The sequence below is a fragment of the Hypomesus transpacificus genome, chromosome 6 (assembly GCF_021917145.1).
Source record: "Hypomesus transpacificus isolate Combined female chromosome 6, fHypTra1, whole genome shotgun sequence".
NCBI classification, from domain to species: domain Eukaryota; kingdom Metazoa; phylum Chordata; class Actinopteri; order Osmeriformes; family Osmeridae; genus Hypomesus; species Hypomesus transpacificus.
Window position 1 is genome coordinate 5,811,372 of NC_061065.1, and position 20,052 is coordinate 5,831,423.

The 20,052-nt window shown below is 51.4% G+C and overlaps 1 protein-coding gene across 2 annotated transcripts in view; it reads right to left on the reverse strand.

The window, feature by feature from the left end:
• rngtt (RNA guanylyltransferase and 5'-phosphatase) overlaps positions 1-20,052 on the reverse strand; it is a 68,736-nt gene that overhangs the window by 11,301 nt on the left and 37,383 nt on the right. For both annotated transcript variants that reach the window (XM_047021057.1, XM_047021056.1), the window contains exons 13-14: positions 12,314-12,382; positions 2,597-2,697 (exon numbers count right to left, since the gene is read on the reverse strand). In XM_047021057.1, coding sequence (XP_046877013.1) covers positions 2,597-2,697; positions 12,314-12,382 — 170 coding nt within the window. The remainder of the gene's footprint in view (positions 1-2,596; positions 2,698-12,313; positions 12,383-20,052) is intronic.

Genomic DNA, 20,052 nt, shown 5'->3' on the forward strand with positions numbered 1-20,052 from the left:
TGAGAGGTGGAATGCTGGGTGGCCAGAGGGACAGGGGTTGAATCCATGCCTGAGAGGTGGAATGCTGGGTGGCCAGAGGGACAGGGGTTGAATCCCTGCCTGAGAGGTGGAATGCTAGGTGGCCAGAGGGACAGGGGTTGAATCCCTGCCTGAGAGGTGGAATGCTAGGTGGCCAGAGGGACAGTGGTTGAATCCCTGCCTGAGAGGTGGAATGCTAGGTGGCCAGAGGGACAGTGGTTGAATCCCTGCCTGAGAGGTGGAATGCTAGGTGGCCAGAGGGACAGTGGTTGAATCCCTGCCTGAGAGGTGGAATGCTAGGTGGCCAGAGGGACAGTGGTTGAATCCCTGCCTAAGAGGTGGAATGCTAGGTGGCCAGAGGGACAGTGGTTGAATCCCTGCCTGAGAGGTGGAATGCTAGGTGGCCAGAGGGACAGTGGTTGAATCCCTGCCTGAGAGGTGGAATGCTAGGTGGCCAGAGGGACAGGGGTTGAATCCCTGCCTGAGAGGTGGAATGCTGGGTGGCCAGAGGGACAGTGGTTGAATCCCTGCCTGAGAGGTGGAATGCTGGGTGGCCAGAGGGACAGGGGTTGAATCCCTGCCTGAGAGGTGGAATGCTGGGTGGCCAGAGGGACAGTGGTTGAATCCCTGCCTGAGAGGTGGAATGCTAGGTGGCCAGAGGGACAGGGGTTGAATCCCTGCCTGAGAGGTGGAATGCTAGGTGGCCAGAGGGACAGGGGTTGAATCCCTGCCTGAGAGGTGGAATGCTGGGTGGCCAGAGGGACAGTGGTTGAATCCCTGCCTGAGAGGTGGAATGCTAGGTGGCCAGAGGGACAGGGGTTGAATCCCTGCCTGAGAGGTGGAATGCTGGGTGGCCAGAGGGACAGTGGTTGAATCCCTGCCTGAGAGGTGGAATGCTAGGTGGCCAGAGGGACAGGGGTTGAATCCCTGCCTGAGAGGTGGAATGCTAGGTGGCCAGAGGGACAGGGGTTGAATCCCTGCCTGAGAGGTGGAATGCTAGGTGGCCAGAGGGACAGTGGTTGAATCCCTGCCTGAGAGGTGGAATGCTAGGTGGCCAGAGGGACAGTGGTTGAATCCCTGCCTGAGAGGTGGAATGCTAGGTGGCCAGAGGGACAGGGGTTGAATCCCTGCCTGAGAGGTGGAATGCTAGGTGGCCAGAGGGACAGTGGTTGAATCCCTGCCTAAGAGGTGGAATGCTAGGTGGCCAGAGGGACAGGGGTTGAATCCCTGCCTGAGAGGTGGAATGCTGGGTGGCAAGAGGGACAGTGGTTGAATCCCTGCCTAAGAGGTGGAATGCTAGGTGGCCAGAGGGACAGGGGTTGAATCCCTGCCTGAGAGGTGGAATGCTGGGTGGCCAGAGGGACAGTGGTTGAATCCCTGCCTGAGAGGTGGAATGCTGGGTGGCCAGAGGGACAGGGGTTGAATCCCTGCCTGAGAGGTGGAATGCTGGGTGGCCAGAGGGACAGTGGTTGAATCCCTGCCTAAGAGGTGGAATGCTAGGTGGCCAGAGGGACAGGGGTTGAATCCCTGCCTGAGAGGTGGAATGCTGGGTGGCCAGAGGGACAGTGGTTGAATTCCTGCCTAAGAGGTGGAATGCTAGGTGGCCAGAGGGACAGGGGTTGAATCCCTGCCTGAGAGGTGGAATGCTGGGTGGCCAGAGGGACAGTGGTTGAATCCCTGCCTGAGAGGTGGAATGCTAGGTGGCCAGAGGGACTGGGGTTGAATCCCTGCCTGAGAGGTGGAATGCTAGGTGGCCAGAGGGACAGGGGTTGAATTCCTGCCTGAGAGGTGGAATGCTAGGTGGCCAGAGGGACAGTGGTTGTTCAGGAGGTGGAGGATGGTGTGTGGTTAATATCTGCAGATATTGATCTGTTTACTGCTCCCAGTGTCTCTCTCATCACAGCAGTGCCGACACCTCGCACACAAGTGGAACTGGCACTAAGACACAAATGATGATGACCTTTTTGAGAAAAAGCCACGATATTTACAAAGAGCAAAATTAATTGGGTCTATTTTCACTGATAGGATTATTAGGAAAAGAGAGCCTTGAGGTAAAAGGGAGTGTATTTTGTGAAGGATAAATACCATTAAGTACTGAATGCTTCCCTCTTCATTATCTGACTTGTAGCACCAATAAGAGAAATTTGTAGGGAACATTACATAGTTTGAATTGAATTAGGCCCTGTGGCACAATTTTATGGATTTTTTAAAGTGCTGTGGCTTACACAAGAATTGCCTTTCATGAGAACATAGGATGAAAAGCAGGTTCATAAGGGTTAGGGTTAGGGTGAGTGAAAAGCAGGTTCATAAGGGTTAGGGTTAGGGTGAGTGAAAAGCAGGTTCATAAGGGTTAGGGTTAGGGTGAGTAGGGTTCATAAGGGTTAGGGTTAGGGTGAGTAGGGTTCATAAATACGACCCTCCACTGCCCAACCAAACACAGACGAAGCACAAGGTCGGATGTGTTGAGTGACTATATATTAGTATATATATACTATATATTTGTCACACTGTGGAGGGTGTTATACAAACCCCCCACCTGTAACAGAGTTGATCAGTATCAACAGTGTAACTAACTCACCCCTCTCCTCCGACTTTGGTGATCTTGAGGCGGAAGTCGACAGAGTTGTGGCTCGGAGGTTTCCACTTCAGGATGTCGTCACATCTCCCTGCCTTGTATTTCTGCGCACACACACACACATCAGGGGAGAGACAAGGGGGGCATTAACACACACACACACAAACCCAACAGCAGAATATCCAGATTGACAACAGCTCAAATCCCACCCCACCCCCCCACACACACTCCTCAAACAGAAGGAGACAGTCTCGCCTTGTTTCCATGGTGTTACTATGGCGAGCATCACAGACTCATTGATTGATGAGGTGATTTACCAATCAGCACTTGGCTGAGGAAGGAGACCCCAACCTGAGCACGGACCTTACTGTCACACAGAAATGAGATGTCATCAGGTTATATTATCAGTTTCTTAGCAACTGATAGAACAGCTTATCTTCATCAAGCATCGTGTATTATCACTGTGTTATTCCCATATGTGGATTTGGGATTTCATTGTACAAAACATCAGATTTAAGAAGAAGATAAGATCAGATTTTCAAAGAGTAAGAATGAATCAGCAGGTGTAGAAGCAGACAAAAAGCAACCTTGATGTTTTCCTCCCACAGATTCCTCTTGAAATGTTTGGGGTGTAATTACGTTACGACTGACTTTGCGTTTAGAAGTGATCCTACAGTAGGCTGAACATGGTGACCTTCAGAAAGACAGATGCCATTACAACATTAAAGGGCATCATTTGCATATTTGCAATGTAAAGCCATAAAGGGAGGAGTCAGGATCAGATGAGCCAATGGTGGAACTGTATGGTTGCTCGGTAACAAAACTCTGCCCCTGGGGACTGTGGGAACAAACCGGATTCTTCTAGAAGACCTCAAGGAGACGCTTCAAAACATTATTGCACAGTACGGACATGCTTCTGCTTGCACAACCACCCCCACAAGGTCCCAAACAAGGTACAGCAGGGAAGAAAAAAATAAATTCTCTTTCCAGGAAGAATGTGAAACATCCAATTGTGAAACGTGGGAAAATGTGTAGAGTGCATGCATGAGCCCAGATAATGAACAGCACATTCACTTTGACACAGCAGACATGCTGACAAGGCTGTCAACTTCCAGCATGCGTCTACCTGAAGGGAAAAGTCCATAAAGTGTCCAAGCTGACACCCCTACCCCCACAGGGGAGCAGCCTCCACTCAGCAGCCCTCTACACACCTGAGGCCCTGTCGTCCAGACTCTGACAGGCTGCTCGCCTGTCAAGTCAACCCGAGAGAGATGAAGGACTCCGGGGTGGCCAGGCTGTCTAAGACCCTGTCTACAGAGCGCTGCTGGTCGATTCAGGTTAGGGTCACTCAGCCTTCCAGGGAGATTGTGGCTGTGATGGCCGTGTCCTGCAGGGGGCCCTGAGGGGAAGGGCTAGCCTCCATCACAAGGACCACACACACACACACACACACACACACACACCCACACACACCCTCCAGCACTATGTTGATTGGATGGAAACGTCTGATATCCGCTACAGAGACGAGATCAACAATCAATACCACGGTCTAGACTAGTCGAACGGAACTGGATCGAAATTTCAAAAAGTAAAGTAATGTCAAAGTTCTGCATCCATAAAGCCATTATTCATTTGAATCAGGCAAGGAACATACTGCACAGTCTTAAGTTCTTCCTTTGTGTGCGGAGTCAGATGGCTGAGCGGTGAGGGAGTCGGGCAAGAAATCCGAAGGTTGCCGGATCGATTCCCCGCCGTGCCAAATGACGTTGTGTCCTCGGGGGGGAATGTCCCTGTATTTACTGTAAGTCGCTCTGGATAAGAGCATCTGCTAAATGTAAATGTGTTCAACTGGTGTCAAAAAACGTCTCATTTCTTGGGGCAGAATGAAAAGGATAGGTGGCTTGTCACAGCTCCCACACCCTGCCTCTTACCAGAGCAGAAATGTCTGCATCATGTGTGGCCCACACCTGAAAGCCTACTGGCAGCAGAGCAGAGGAAGGTTTGGTTTGGGTTTAGAGAAAGCCTGACTTTGTGTAGCAGGGTGTACAGAGGAGAGAAGAGGACAGCGTGTGCTTGTGATGTGTCCCTGACGGGCCCCTCTACGTGGGTGGAGACCTTCACATGCTCTTAAGCAGCGCTCTCCTTCACAACAGCCATTCAGCACTGACAGCCTGAGAGCAAGGCTCTCTTAAAGAACTGCCACGCTGAGAACATCAGAGAGATATGTGTACACATAATATATAAATACTTGTTAGTGTGGGTGTATAAAGAGGAAACATTGTTCCATAGAGGTAGTGTCTCTGGGACATGAATACCTCTTTGGGAGCCAAGGTCAAATCATAATCAAATCAAATGTATTTGTATAGCCCTTTTACCACGCAAGCATGTCACAGAGGGCTTCACATACGCCCATAGACCTGCCCCTCAACCAATCTAAACCCTCAAGGTTCCTCATTCCTCTGAGGAGACAGCGTGCCCTGTCCTCACCTGGTGTCCCAGGTACCCTCCTGCTGCTGTGCTGCCTTTCCACACTCCTGTACCCTCCTGCCCCTTCCAAAACAACACAACATGGACATGAGCACGAAAATGTATCTGGACATTAAAGGTATGAATGTTTCATGCGACTTTCATTGCCAAGATTTCATACTGTGCAGCTATAGAAACAATAAAATAAACAGAGTTGTTTCACGTCAAACAACCCACAGAATTTATGATCTTATCTCTGAACTTGTCCAATGAGATGAAACTCTATTAGCTATCAGGACAATGCACAGGAACATTTCTTATGAGAATTTCATCAACACTGGATCCATGACTGGATTAAATTGATCAATAGAGGGAATTGTGTCCCACGTGCAACCATGGCAACAAACTTGTCGCAGCACTCCACACGTGGGTGACCTTGGGATAGTAGATTCAGAGACACTTCAGTGTCTTGCTTCTCATTTCTGTCTTCTGACATGTCAAAACACAAGGCGAAAAACACAGAAAACAATGTCTGTCTTATTGAAGTGCAAGAAAAGACCTTCGACACGAGCAAACATTTCTCTCACACAGCTTTTCTACTTTCTGGAAGCTGCAATGCTAAACAGCACTGCGCAAAAGTCTAAGGCACCCGAGATTTTACAACACAAATACTCTCTTCAATATTTTTTATTTATTTATTTATTGTCTTTTGTATTTGTGCTGCAGTATAAAACTGCAATGCTGAGAATGTGGAGGACCAGGGCAGGGTCTAACAGGAAGAGGCTGCACAGTGGAGGACCAGGGCAGGGTCTAACAGGGAAGGGGCTGTACAGTGGAGGACCAGGGCAGGGTCTAACAGGAAAAGGCTGCACAGTGGAGGACCAGGGCAGGGTCTAACAGGGAAGGGGCTGTACAGTGGAGGACCAGGGCAGGGTCTAACAGGAAGAGGCTGCACAGAGGAGGACCAGGGCAGGGTCTAACAGGAAGAGGCTGCACAGTGGAGGACCAGGGCAGGGTCTAACAGGAAGAGGCTGCACAGTGGAGGACCAGGGCAGGGTCTAACAGGGAAGAGGCTGTACAGTGGAGGACCAGGGCAGGGTCTAACAGGAAGAGGCTGCACAGTAGAGGACCAGGGCAGGGTCTAACAGGAAGAGGCTGTACAGTAGAGGACCAGGGCAGGGTCTAACAGGGAAGAGGCTGTACAGTAGAGGACCAGGGCAGGGTCTAACAGGAAGAGGCTGCACAGTAGAGGACCAGGGCAGGGTCTAACAGGAAGAGGCTGTACAGTAGAGGACCAGGGCAGGGTCTAACAGGGAAGAGGCTGTACAGTAGAGGACCAGGGCAGGGTCTAACAGGAAGAGGCTGCACAGTAGAGGACCAGGGCAGGGTCTAACAGGAAGAGGCTGCACAGTGGAGGACCAGGGCAGGGTCTAACAGGAAGAGGCTGTACAGTAGAGGACCAGGGCAGGGTCTAACAGGAAGAGGCTGCACAGCGGAGGACCAGGGCAGGGTCTAACAGGGAAGAGGCTGTACAGTAGAGGACCAGGGCAGGGTCTAACAGGAAGAGGCTGCACAGCGGAGGACCAGGGCAGGGTCTAACAGGGAAGAGGCTGTACAGTAGAGGACCAGGGCAGGGTCTAACAGGAAGAGGCTGCACAGTGGAGGACCAGGGCAGGGTCTAACAGGAAGAGGCTGCACAGTGGAGGAAGCAGCACTGGAGCCTTGAGAGACTTCTGGCTGCTCCTCGCAGCCATCTGGTCCTGCGAGCAGGACTGGCATGGGTGAGGCCTACGTACTGCTGTCAGCCTGCTGCGATCTAAAGATCAGTCTTCCCACTGCCAGGATGACATCAGCTGAGGCTTCCCGTCATGTGACACTCTGGGATGAGGTGGTCCAGAAAGTGAGCCCAGCCAATCAGGGGTCGGAGGTTTGTCTGAGTGTGACGCACGCTGTAGGGACGTTTGCGGACGGAAGAATTGCGATCGGGCGAAGAGTAGGAACGGGAACGTTGTAAGTGGTCACATGATCGATTGCGTGACTAAGTGGTTGTTGTTCGGTGATTACACACCGTCTATTACATCTTTTAGGATCAGACCCGCAAACAAAAATATAAGCTCAGATTTCCTTTGATATTACTTCTTTGATATTGCTTTTTACAGGGGCAGTCTCATTTGAATAAAGGCTCTCTGTGCAGAAGCTTCTTTAAGTGTTGAGGATTAGAGACTAAAGACAGACTCCCTGAATCCCCTGAGGTGACTGTGGCCTCCAGCGTTGTGTTTGTGTGTGTGTCCACGTGTGTGTGTATATGACAAAAGATGCAAGTAGGAACATGCTGTGCCAGTACTGGAAAGAGAATAGAGACAACCTGGAGACAGGCTGTGGGCAGAGGCTGTGCACACGCACACACGCACACACAAACACATAATGAAGACCATGCAGGGCTGAGGTGAAATGAAGATTATCCATCTGAACTGACTGGCATCAATTACCATGGGAGCTTTCACAAAAGTAGGATGGGGGAATTAATATCATTACACTCGATAGTACCAGATTAGAAGTCTACCAGAACCAAGTCTATTATGACTTTACAGACAATTTTCCCCTCGAAACTGAAAGAGCCTGAAAAAATGGTGAGGAGAGAGGGATTCTTGCAGATTTTTGGTACACCCTGTTCAAGATTACCATCTGGAGAATTGGCCCATTCTCCATCCAGCCATCTGCGGCAATGACGTTGTGTTCAGTTATTAATGTTCAGTTTTACTTTTATACCCCCCCACACAAAGACGCATTTCCTGAGGACACAATGTGTGAGGAGAGATAAGTGACCCAGGTCAGGAGACCACAGACCACTGCTCTGCTGAGCACTACCACACATCACACGACCTGCATCCAAGCACTCGCTTTAACAATCCCTTTATCTCAAGCCTGTCCCACCCAACTTACATTCAACAAAGAAAGATTTATTGCTTATGGTCGACGGCTGAGAAGGTGAAATATGATTTGAATGGAATTATTTTCTGTTTGTGTTTTCTACAGCACTGTCTAGAAGGGATCAGAGGTTTGGGAGGCCATTCTAGTCCAGTCTTTTCTATCCTGTTCACACTGCTTTGATTGAAAGCTCCTAATTAACCTCCAAAGCCAAGAGCTGTGTCCTTAAAACTAAACATCTATTTACTACCGCCTTCCCATCGCTTTGACTCAAGCTAATTGAGATTTCTCAGCTTAGTAGAACTTTAAAGTTTAAACCCGATCTCAGCCGTCCTTAAAAGCAGCTTCACAGATGCCTGAAAACAAATTAAAGTCATTAAAGAAGAGCAGCGCTCCTGGGCTGGGTCTTTAGGAGGAAGCAGGGTGGTGGTGCAGGAACCTCCTGGGAGCTCAGGGGAGACAGGCTGGGAGGAAAGCATCGGCCAGGGACAGGATTCCCTCCGTCTGTCCCCCTCTCTCTCACATGGAACACTGCACTGAGACTGCTCTACAGAGACAGACATCTGTACACATCATCCACAGACACACACAGTACTAATGCAGGGAAAATGGAAAGAAAAGTGTTTTTTGGGGAGTGGCTTTGATGGTAGAGAGTGAGATATGTAGGTGTGAATCCTTTATAAACTCAACCCAAAATCGCTAGGTTGGCAGAACTGACCGATCCTGCCTTTAATATCCTTTATACAGCTGGTTTCAAACAACAGCTCAGAAGGCTTATTCTGCAGCTCTAGTGATCAGACATCACTGTGCTTCTTGGAAGAAGCCACTCCAGTATGTTCACTATGATCAGTTTAGGAATAAGAGACCAGGGACCCGCCTATAAAGGCCTCACCTGCCCGTGTTCCCAGGAGACGTGTGTCGGTGATGGAGACGGGCTAAGCTGGTGGTGTTGGGCCCTCTGCCTGCCCCTGGGCCCTCTGCCAGCCCCTGGGCCCCGGGGTGGGATACATGAGCACAGGCAGACAGGGGCCATCAGCTTGGAAGTGGCTCGGAGCAAACCCAGATAAGAGGGGGAGGGGGGCAGGGAGCTGAAGTCCCTAGACACGTCCTGGTTCCACCGATAAGAGAGGGGCATGTGGGGTGGGGGAGGGGTGGCTCTGCTTCACCAGTGGAGGGATGAAGGTAAGTGATGCAGAGCTGGGGAGATGTCATGATAGGGAGAACCAACACTGGCTCTGGGATGTGGAGGGGGGCGGGGGGGTTGGGCTGTAGGTGGGAGAGGGCGACGCCCAGGGTCTACTGGATACAATAGCTGCCTCCTGCTGTTGCTGACATGCTTCTGCTGAAGTGGAACCCCACATGCTTGGAAGCAGGACACGTGACGTGTGAACCGACAAGTCTGCATTGGAGAAAAGGTCAGTCTCTGTTAAAACCAGGGTTCAACTCTGGGGTGAGGGATTCATATAGAGCTGTATAAACCATGGGCCAATCTCTCTCTCTCTCGCCCTGTTCTTCTGGTCTCTGAACCTGTTCCTACACCCCGCTGAGGGTTACAGTAAGTACAGGGACATTCCCTCCGAGGCAAGTAGGGTGAAGTGCCTTGCCCAGGTAGTTGGGTGGGAATCGAACCAGCAACCTTCTGATTACTAGCCCGATTCCCTAACCGCTCAGCCACCTGACTCCACATATGGAACACTGTGTGCCCAGACTCCCCACTATGTTACCAAAAAGACACCCAGTAAAAAACAAACAAAAAACAAAAAATATACATATTGTCACTTCAGATCTGATGCCAACTGCATTTCATTGTACTGTACTTGTTCAATGATGAATAAAGTGGAATCTAATCTAGAGCCCTTTTTCATACATGAACACTTTGCACTGTCATAATCTGCTCCCCCTTCAGCATGAAGAACAGATGAAACAAACAACAAAATCTGCAATTTAATTAGTGTTCTCAGCCAAACTCTTCTCCTCCCTTGCGTGAAATGTACGCATCATCAGAGCCAACCATGAACCTCTTCCAGGAACCAGGGAGCGTCCCCAAAGCTGGAACTGTCAAAAACATCTGACAACAGTGAGATTGTTATGTGGGGTAGCAACAGTATGCTAAAAACAGAGGCCAGTTATGCGTTGTGATATTAATAACAGAAATGACGCATCAATTAGCTACACTGAAATAGATGCCTGTTGGAAGAGCCAGTGACAGGGCATTTGGGTTTCAGTGGAGTGAAGCTATAACCCTGCCTAATCTCATTCCAGGGCCCCTCTGGGGGCTGAAGCTAAACAGCATCTGAGCTTTCACAGCCTCTGTAATTATAACTGAAATTTCAGCAACAGAAAAACAAAAGCATTTACGGCCAAGAGTCTGCAGATAGAACGTGCTTTAGCAACAGTGGCGCTGGGCTTCAGCTTCCAAACAAACGTCCTTAAATAACTGGCGCCTTACAACGGCAAAGAGGACCCGAACGTGTAGCGATATCAAAGTTGCAGCTTTAATAAAAAGAGCTTGGTGCCACGAAAGTGCGGCTGCCGTTGCTAGGATGCTGACATTGCTAGGATGCTGCCGTTGCTAGGATGCTTTCCTTGTGGCCGTGCGTTCCATCAGGGCTGAACTGCGCCATGGCAACATGGCCAGCAGCTGGCTTCTAACAAGCTGGTCAGATTGCATTTCTGCCACACCAGGGGGGCTGATTGATCGAGGTCTTTGTCAAATAGTTCCATCTCCTGGTCTGGCTACTTATGAAACGATCGATATCTTCGCTGCTACACCATGGGGTTCAGCAGGACGACTCCAGATATGAAATCGATATCATCAAACATGGCCGTATTGGGGAAAAACTGGACAGTGCTCCCATTGGTAAACAAGTAATGTCACAAAGACAAGGGAAGGGCAGGTGGAACCCTCCTGAGGTCAGGAGAAAGGTTAAACCTCCTCTACAGGAAGCTGGCGTGGAGCTTCTTCTTTCTCAAACCGCATCACCACAGCTAGACAACCAGCAGGCTCCGGGAGCCCTGTGCCCAATCACAGAAGTAAAAGCAGCAAAGGTTAAAAACCAGGAACTAAATACATCCCGTGTTTGTAAGGCCTAGCCCCTGGCCAAACTGAAATGATTGAGTTGAGCTGGATGGAAGTTTTGTCATGAGATCAGAGTCCTCTGCTGCGGCAGACAGGACCCGTAAGCTGCTCCTGCAGGAGGAGCTGCTGTGGAGGGAGAGAGAGATGATCACGCTCTGCTGAGGTGGGCCTGATCAGCCTGGATGACAGCAGGTGGGCGCATTGTTTACGATCCCTCGATCGCTTCGCTACGCCAGAGAGGACATGTTCGGATTTGTATCCATCTCTCAGAAAAGGGTATCAAAATGAATTGACTATGTAGGGAAAGACAGGCTCCTGCTGTGCTGAGAGAGAGACAGAGAGAGAGAGAGAGAGAGAGAGAGAGAGAGAGAGAGAGAGAGAGAGAGAGAGAGTGAGAGAGAGTGAGAGTGAGAGAGAGAAAGAAAGAGAGGGAGAGAAGAGGAGAAACCCATCTCAATTCCACTTATAAAGGAGGCAGTTGGGGGAAATGGTGCACAGTGTGTCCTTGGATTAAAAACCATGAATAAGAGTAACCTTCTCCACACCATCCTGCTGCACTGGGCCTGCTCCCAGCAGCCTGTTACAGACCTGGTCCTGCTCTCAGCAGCCTGTTACAGACCTGGTCCTGCAGCCTGTTACAGACCTGGTCCTGCTCCCAGCAGCCTGTTACAGACCTGGTCCTGCTCTCAGCAGCCTGTTACAGACCTGGTCCTGCTCCCAGCAGCCTGTTACAGACCTGGTCCTGCTCCCAGCAGCCTGTTACAGACCCGGTCCTGCTCCCAGCAGCCTGTTACAGACCTGGTCCTGCAGCCTGTTACAGACCTGGTCCTGCTCCCAGCAGCCTGTTACAGACCTGGTCCTGCTCCCAGCAGCCTGTTACAGACCTGGTCCTGCAGCCTGTTACAGACCTGGTCCTGCTCTCAGCAGCCTGTTACAGACCTGGTCCTGCAGCCTGTTACAGACCTGGTCCTGCTCCCAGCAGCCTGTTACAGACCTGGTCCTGCTCCCAGCAGCCTGTTACAGACCTGGTCCTGCTTTAACCCTAACCTGTGCTGGGTCAAGCGTGCTGGGAGCAGGTCTGTAACCTGGCCCCCAACACTCTGCCTGGGGTGGAGGTGACGTTGACATGGGGAGTTAGCAGTGTTCTGTCATGCAGCCGTGTAGCTGGAGGGTGGGTGAATGAAAAGCTTGTTGCCCGTGGAGACGGACGGTATGGAGAACCAAGTGACAGCTGAAGACAGACTCACCCCACACGGCTGGAAGATGAGGCCGTCCACCTCATGGCTGACCTGGGAGGTGAAGCTGCCTTCCAGGAGCTGAAAAACACCACAGGAGAGATTTCATCAGTCCGGCTTAGGAGCAGAGACATGCAGGACGACACAAGGACAATAGTCTGGGCTGGGGATACTTTGGCATTTATATCTGACATCCCATAGCTACGATATGAGAGATAAGCGTTGGATTAAATAGGTACAATACATCTGGACCTAGTCTGAAATGAAGGAATATCTTCTGTCCTCCATTTCTGCAGGACCTGGCTGGCATGTCCTCCCTGATAGGGCTCAGGCTTTCGGTCCCCATCACTGTGACTCGTGTGTGTATATATATATATATATATATATATATATATATATATATATATATATATATATATATATATATATATATATATATATATATCTATATATATATATATATATATATATATATATATATATCTATAGATATATATATCTATATCTATATAGAGGTATTGCTATGTATTGACATGGTGGTTAATGTAACCTTAGTGTAAACTGCAGAGCATCTGGTACTGCATCACAGAGAGGGAAGCTCAATAAGACAACCCAGGCTACAGTGTGGTCACTTCAGTCATTATAGCATTTAAAACAGGGAACAGGAGAAATCTACCAGACTGTGTGAAAGACTTATATCTGTTGCCACTAATCAATCATGATCATTAGCCCTGGAGCCGTCACGTCTGAGACTATTGCTCTGCTGGAACATCGATGCTCATAATATGACACCTCAGGTAACAGACTGAAGCAGCACGATCTGAGCGAACAGGAAGAATCTCATCCTCCATTACCACAGACCGCAAGACGGATGTTCCTGATGGGAACTGAAAGCCTGAGCCCTATCAGGAAGGAGATGCCAGCCAGGCCCTGCAAAGATGGAGGACAGAAGAGTTGCTTTCATTTCAGACTAGGTCCAGATGTATTAGACTTCATCATGTGGATGTTGACAGGAGGACTGTGTTCAGGTCACCAGGAGAGCATTCAGAGAGCCATTAACCCTGCACTGTTCCACCTCGCTCTCACCATCGAAGGACAAAGTGTTGTCAGTTGACCTGGCCTTGCTGGTTCATAAAATAAAATTGCGTCTAGACTTTTTCACACAATGACCATATATTAAAAAGCCATATTCTATTATGTGCAGTGTGCTAGAGGCACAATGAGTGTCTGGCTTCTGTGTACTGAGATAGGGAGCAGACTATCAAAAGCAGCTAGGTAGGCAGCCTCCATCGACGCTGTGTGCCGAGTTTCAGTCAAGAACAGAATGTGAAGCAGCCATGCTCTTCAGACAACGCCTCATGCACACCGTGACTCGTTCAAACGACAATGCCTCGTGCACACCGTGACTCGTTCAAACGGATGAATAAGATCTGAGCAGAACTTTTGAGTTGAAGCCCCCATTCGAGCTATCCGTGACGTATTTCTGTCTTGCGTCTTTGCCGTAGGGATGACTGCAAGTCACTTTGGGTGAGTCTGGTTGTACCAGTGATGCCCTGAAGCTGTGGGGGCCCTGGGGGCCCTGGGAGCCCTGGGGGCCCTGGGGGGCTATGTGGCCCTCTGAGGGGCTGTCTGACCCAGCCTGCCAGCCAGCCACCTGTTCCACAGCTGCCAGGGGAGAGCGACGGCCCCCCAGGCTAGACCGAGGGACTGACAGAGCAGGCAGGCACGGAACAGCAATTAGCAGGAGGGATTAACGTCAGGGGCTACCACCTACCAAATGCCAGTCAAGAGAAAAACACTGAAAACTAAAGACGCAGCCTTGCACAGAGCACTTGCAAGCATACGTTACTCTAAAGTGATGTCAAACTGAAATGGAGTGATTGTTTTGAACCCTATTTTTTTGTATTTCGATCTTGTTCAAAACGACGCACTCAAAATGTCATCACAGGTGTCAGTATCAAACATGGCTGGTAAAATAATCTCCTCAAATGCCACGTGTAAATTGGAGGCAGCAAGAATGACTCAGAGAAGGATAAATCCTGTTCAAATAACTATATACCCATGTCATCATAAGAAGTCATGAAGGTCAAAGAATCCTTTTCGGCCCTTTCTCAAACCTATTCTGTCAAACCATTACCCTGCCGGGGTTCTCTACCTGCGCCTTAAGTGCTTAAGCATCAGCAGTAACTTGTTTAGCTGGCAGGAAATGGCACTGGCCCACAGAGTAAGCACAAGCGCATCAGTTTGAAGGAAAAGATCAGGTAACACAGCCAGTGAGCTGAGCGAAACAAACAACCAGGGGCAGCAAGGTGGGACGAAGACTTTCAGCGGAGACACAGTCATCTGCGCTCAGCCAGTCATTTCCACTCAGAGAAACACCAGTCATTTCCACTCAGAGAAACACCAGTCATTTCCACTCAGAGAAACACCAGTCATTTCCACTCAGAGAAACACCAGTCATGTCTGAAGAGACTCTTATACCTCCGGCCCCATCTGACTTTCGGTCTGGTCGTCCGGCGTCTGTAGCTAGGAGACAGAGACTTCAGAGGGAACAGTGTTTCCTCTAGGATCTTTTTTAGCATAATTCGGAGCAGGTTGATGTAATAGTCTAATAGCTGATGTTATTGTTGCACATATTTTTGTCCTATTTCCCCTAGTTAGACTATTTAATGACAGTTTATGACTGTAAGGTTAAACTAAGTTCTAAATGGCATAATCGCTGCCAATTAATAATTGACGTAACAACTTATTGTAAATGCAGTGGCCTAGCCTATCGATTAAGGGGCCACTCGGAAAAATGTACACTGTCTGCTTCATTTGATCTAGATAGGCTAAGCATTCTGTAGCTAATAAACTACTTCAGCATAATAATGCACCTAAAATACAAACGTGAGCAAGGGCAGCAATTGCTATCGAATCGACATGTGCAACTTCGCTAGCAGGGGAAGAATAGCTTATAAACAACGAAAATCACCAGTTTACTTAATTTAAATTAGCAAAAACTATAGACTAAAAACAATAACAGGCTTAAATTAACTGACAACATAAGTTATACGACTTCGCTCTACAGTTCTCAAGGACGCACACACGCAATCTCAACTGCGCTGTGAAGCGAGTGTCCGTGCTATCCTCCAACATGTACTCTAACAATCACTGCTGATAGACGGCCTAAAATTTTGTACAGCCCTATTTCTGATGGATTTTTCCGTGGCGGCCCGCCATGGCTAAATTTCGGCCGCCACGGAAAAATCCACAAAGCAGAAACACTAGGGAAGGTGTGGCACTCGGAAGTCAGGCAGGGAGATTAGGAAGCTGTCAGCAGGCGTCTGGGTGCGGATGAATCTGCGTGGCGTGCTCTCTACTGGAGGACACGAGAGGCATCGTCTGGTCTGGATCTCAGCTAGACGCACCTGATGGTCTGGTCTGGATCTCATCTAGACGCACCTGATGGTCTGGATCTCAGCTAGACGCACCTGATGGTCTGGATCTCAGCTAGACGCACCTGATGGTCTGGTCTGGATCTCAGCTAGACGCACCTGATGGTCTGGTCTGGATCTCAGCTAGACGCACCTAATGGTCTGGATCTCATCTAGACGCACCTGATGGTCTGGTCTGGATCTCGGCTAGACGCACCTGATGGTCTGGTCTGGATCTCATCTAGACGCGCCTGATGGTCTGGATCTCAGCTAGACGCACTTGATGGTCTGGTCTGGATCTCAGCTAGACACACCTGATGGTCTGGATCTCAGCTAGACGCACCTGATGGTCTGGATCTCAGCTAGACGCACCTGTTGGTCTGGTCTGGATCTCAGCTAGACGCACCTGATGGTCTGGTCTGGATCTCAGCTAGACGCTCCTGATGGTCTGGTCTGGATCTCAGCTAGACACACCTGATGGTCTGGATCTCATCTAGACACACCTGATGGTCTGGTCTGGATCTCAGCTAGACACACCTGATGGTCTGGTCTGGATCTCAGCTAGACACACCTGATGGTCTGGTCTGGATCTCAGCTAGACACACCTGATGGTCTGGATCTCAGCTAGACACACCTGATGGTCTGGATCTCAGCTAGACGCACTTGATGGCACGCTCTGTAGACACACCTGCACGCTCTCTGGAGGGCAGGATGCTGCTAGGGCTGCACAGCTGGCTAGCCAAGGTAATTCATTTCCCCCTCCAATGTTGTGAACATACACAGACTGTTTGGATATGAAGTTATTACTTCACAGGCGCCGTCAAGTGTACAGTAGATAAACAGAGGTGGAGAAAGTCGTGATTCCCCCCCACCCACCCCCCAAAAGTTTGACTTAGATGACTCATCCCCTCTCTATGCCACAGTCCCCAGTGACTCTCTGTGAAGCAAGGCCTCACATTGAAGCTCCGCTTTCAAGTTTACATGAAGGAGAGGCCGAAAGCCAGGCTGAATAGAGCGGGGCGAGCCCTTGTATGCAGAGGATCTGGAGTTTCCTTTCAGCCCTCCTCCACCGTGCTGCCTCCTCCCCCGCAGGCAGCGCTGCCAGCCGGAGGTGGAGCGGAGAGCCGAGCAGGGAGAAAGGCTCCACCAACGCACCTCAGCAGAGGAGGAACCCTGGAGCGCTCCAGCAGAGACGGCAGGGCCTGCCGTGACCTCCCCCAGACGAGGAGAGGCCACGCCTCCTCATCAGACAACACTCCAGGGTTTCAGAGACCGTCGGAGAGAGAGTGGAGAGAGAGAGTGGAGAGAGAGATAGAGAGAGAGGAAGATGATGACACCCTCGAAACCCACCATGCCCTCTAGGAGGCAGAAATAAAAAGAAGAAGAAATAACAAAAACTCCAGGCTGGGCTTCTGCCCCCTCCTGTTCGTCTGTCTTCCTATTCTATGAGGGAGAGTGTCAGGGTGATGGACGCGAGGGCATTTTCTTCTCCTCTGTTCACCGTCCGGGCTCATTTCACATGGTGACACTGTGATGAATCATACCTTGGGTGATGATGGCTGGGGTGCATTAAAATGACAGAAAACATGTTGTCCTTCTCCTGGATCTCTCTCCCTTTCCTGACAATCATTCTTCCCACACACTCAATGAGGCCGTGTTTGTTCAAAAACAAATCATACCAGAAAATCTCTAACCATTAACCATCTTTGACTTTTAACACAGACTGGCGAAAGCAGGAAGCTTATAATGATATTCATGGAAACCTCAAACACTGTGTGGGGAAAAACAAGGACACTATCCCATCATGATGGAATGTGACACATGATTGGGTGATTTATAACAGCCAAGTGCTCGCCTTCCTCATATTTAAAAAGCCTAAGCACTGTATTAGTCCACCCGTGAGGTGGTCTAACTGAGGAACAACACTGCTCGTCCTGCTACCTGCTCGTCCTGCTACCTGCTTGTCCTGCTCGTCCTGCTACCTGCTTGTCCTGCTCGTCCTGCTACCTGCTTGTCCTGCCACCCGCTCGTCCTGCTACCTGCTTGTCCAGCCACCTGCTCGTCCTGCTACCTGCTTGTCCTGCCACCCGCTCGTCCTGCCACCTGCTCGTCCTGCCACCTGCTCGTCCTGCTACCTGCTCGTCCTGCTACCTGCTCGTCCTGCTACCTGCTCGTCCTGCTACCTGCTCGTCCTGCCACCTGCTCGTCCTGCTACCTGCTTGTCCTGCTCGTCCTGCTACCCGCTCGTCCTGCCACCCGCTCGTCCTGCCACCTGCTCGTCCTGCCACCTGCTCGTCCTGCTACCTGCTTGTCCTGCTCGTCCTGCTACCCCGCTCGTCCTGCCACCCGCTCGTCCTGCCACCTGCTCGTCCAGCCACCTGCTTGTCCTGCTACCTGCTTGTCCTGCTCGTCCTGCCACCTGCTCGTCCAGCCACCTGCTCGTCCTGCTACCCGCTCGTCCTGCCACCTGCTCGTCCTGCTACCTGCTTGTCCTGCTACCTGCTTGTCCTGCTCGTCCTGCCACCCGCTCGTCCTGCCACCTGCTCGTCCTGCCACCTGCTCGTCCAGCTACCTGCTTGTCCTGCTACCTGCTTGTCCTGCTCGTCCAGCCACCTGCTCGTCCTGCCACCTGCTCGTCCTGCTACCCGCTCGTCCTGCCACCTGCTTGTCCTGCTACCCGCTCGTCCTGCCACCTGCTCATCCTGCCACCCGCTCGTCCTGCCACCTGCTCGTCCTGCCACCTGCTTGTCCTGCTACCTGCTCGTCCTGCTACCCGCTCGTCTCTCATCCCCCTGTGGGAAGTGACATCCCAGCAGGGCACGCCGCAGATGGGAGTGAACGTGTGTGTGTGTGTGTGGGACAGAGGGTGCTGACATTCAACACATTCAATAAATAACGTACAATTAACAAAAGACTTTCAATGAGTTTCTCAACCACAGCTGCTGGAGTGACTGGTGAAAATGCAGAAATATGCAAACAAGCTCATCTGAGACTTGGACAGTGTTCCTGTCAGCTTGGCTCTTAGACTGAATATCATCAACACAGATCATTCTGACGTGTACAAATCCCCAAATCAGTCTGATAGAGGTAAAAGGAAAGACATTGAAAATCCCAAATTCAGATGGAAGAAGGATGGAAAAACCAGCTGTCGAAAGCAAACCAGGGGGAAATGTGAGAGCAGGAGTGTTCCACAAACAAGCATTCTCATCACCAGACCGTGAACACACCAGTGTCATTCTGACCCAAGATGGGGTGGCACAGAATCACCTCCCTCTACTCTCTCTCTCTCTCTCTCTCTCTCTCTCTCTCTCTCTCTCTCTCTCTCTCCCCTCCTCCCTCCCTCCCTCCCCTCCTCCCTCTCCCTCCCTCTCCTCCTCCCTCTCCTCCCTCCCTCCCTCCCTCCCTCCCTCTCTCTCTCCTCCTCCCTCCCCTCCTCCCTCCCTCCCCTCCCTCTCCTCCCTCCCTCTCCTCCCTCCCTCTCCTCCCTCCCCTCCTCCCTCTCCCCTCCTCCCTCCCTCCCCTCCTCCCTCCCTCTCCTCCCTCCCCCTCCTCCCTCCCTCCCCCCTCCCTCTCCTCCCTCCCTCTCCTCCCTCCCCTCCTCCCTCTCCCCTCCTCCCTCCCTCCCCTCCTCCCTCCCTCTCCTCCCTCCCTCTCCTCCCTCCCTCCCCTCCTCCCTCCCTCTCCCTCCTCCCTCCCTCCCTCCCTCTCCTCCCTCCCTCCCCTCCTCCCTCCCTCCCCCTCCTCCCTCCCTCCCTCTCCTCCCTCCCCCCCTCCTCCCTTCCTCTCCTCCCTCTCCCCTCCTCCCTCCCTCCCTCCCTCTCCTCCCTCCCCTCCTCCCTCTCCCCTCCTCTCTCCCTCCCCTCCTCCCTCCCTCCCCTCCTCCCTCCCCCTCCTCCCTCTCCTCCCTCCCTCCCTCTCCTCCCTCCCCCTCCTCCCTCCCTCCCTCTCCTCCCTCCCCTCCTCCCTCCCTCCCTCCCTCTCCTCCCTCCCCTCCTCCCTCTCCCCTCCTCCCTCCCTCCCTCTCCTCCCTCCCCCTCCTCCCTCCCTCCCTCTCCTCCCTCCCCTCCTCCCTCTCCTCCTCCCTCTCCCCTCCTCCCTCCCTCCCCTCCTCCCTCTCCTCCCTCCCCCTCCTCCCTCTCCCCTCCTCCCTCCCCCTCCTCCCTCCCTCCCCCTCCTCCCTCCCTCTCCTCCCTCCCTCCCCTTCTCCCTCCCTCCCCCTCCTCCCTCCCTCCCCCTCCTCCCTCCCTCCCCCCTCCCCCTCCTCCCTCCCTCTCCTTCCTTCCTCCCTCCCTCTCCTCCCTCCCTCCCCTCCTCCCTCCCTCTCCCTCCCTCCCT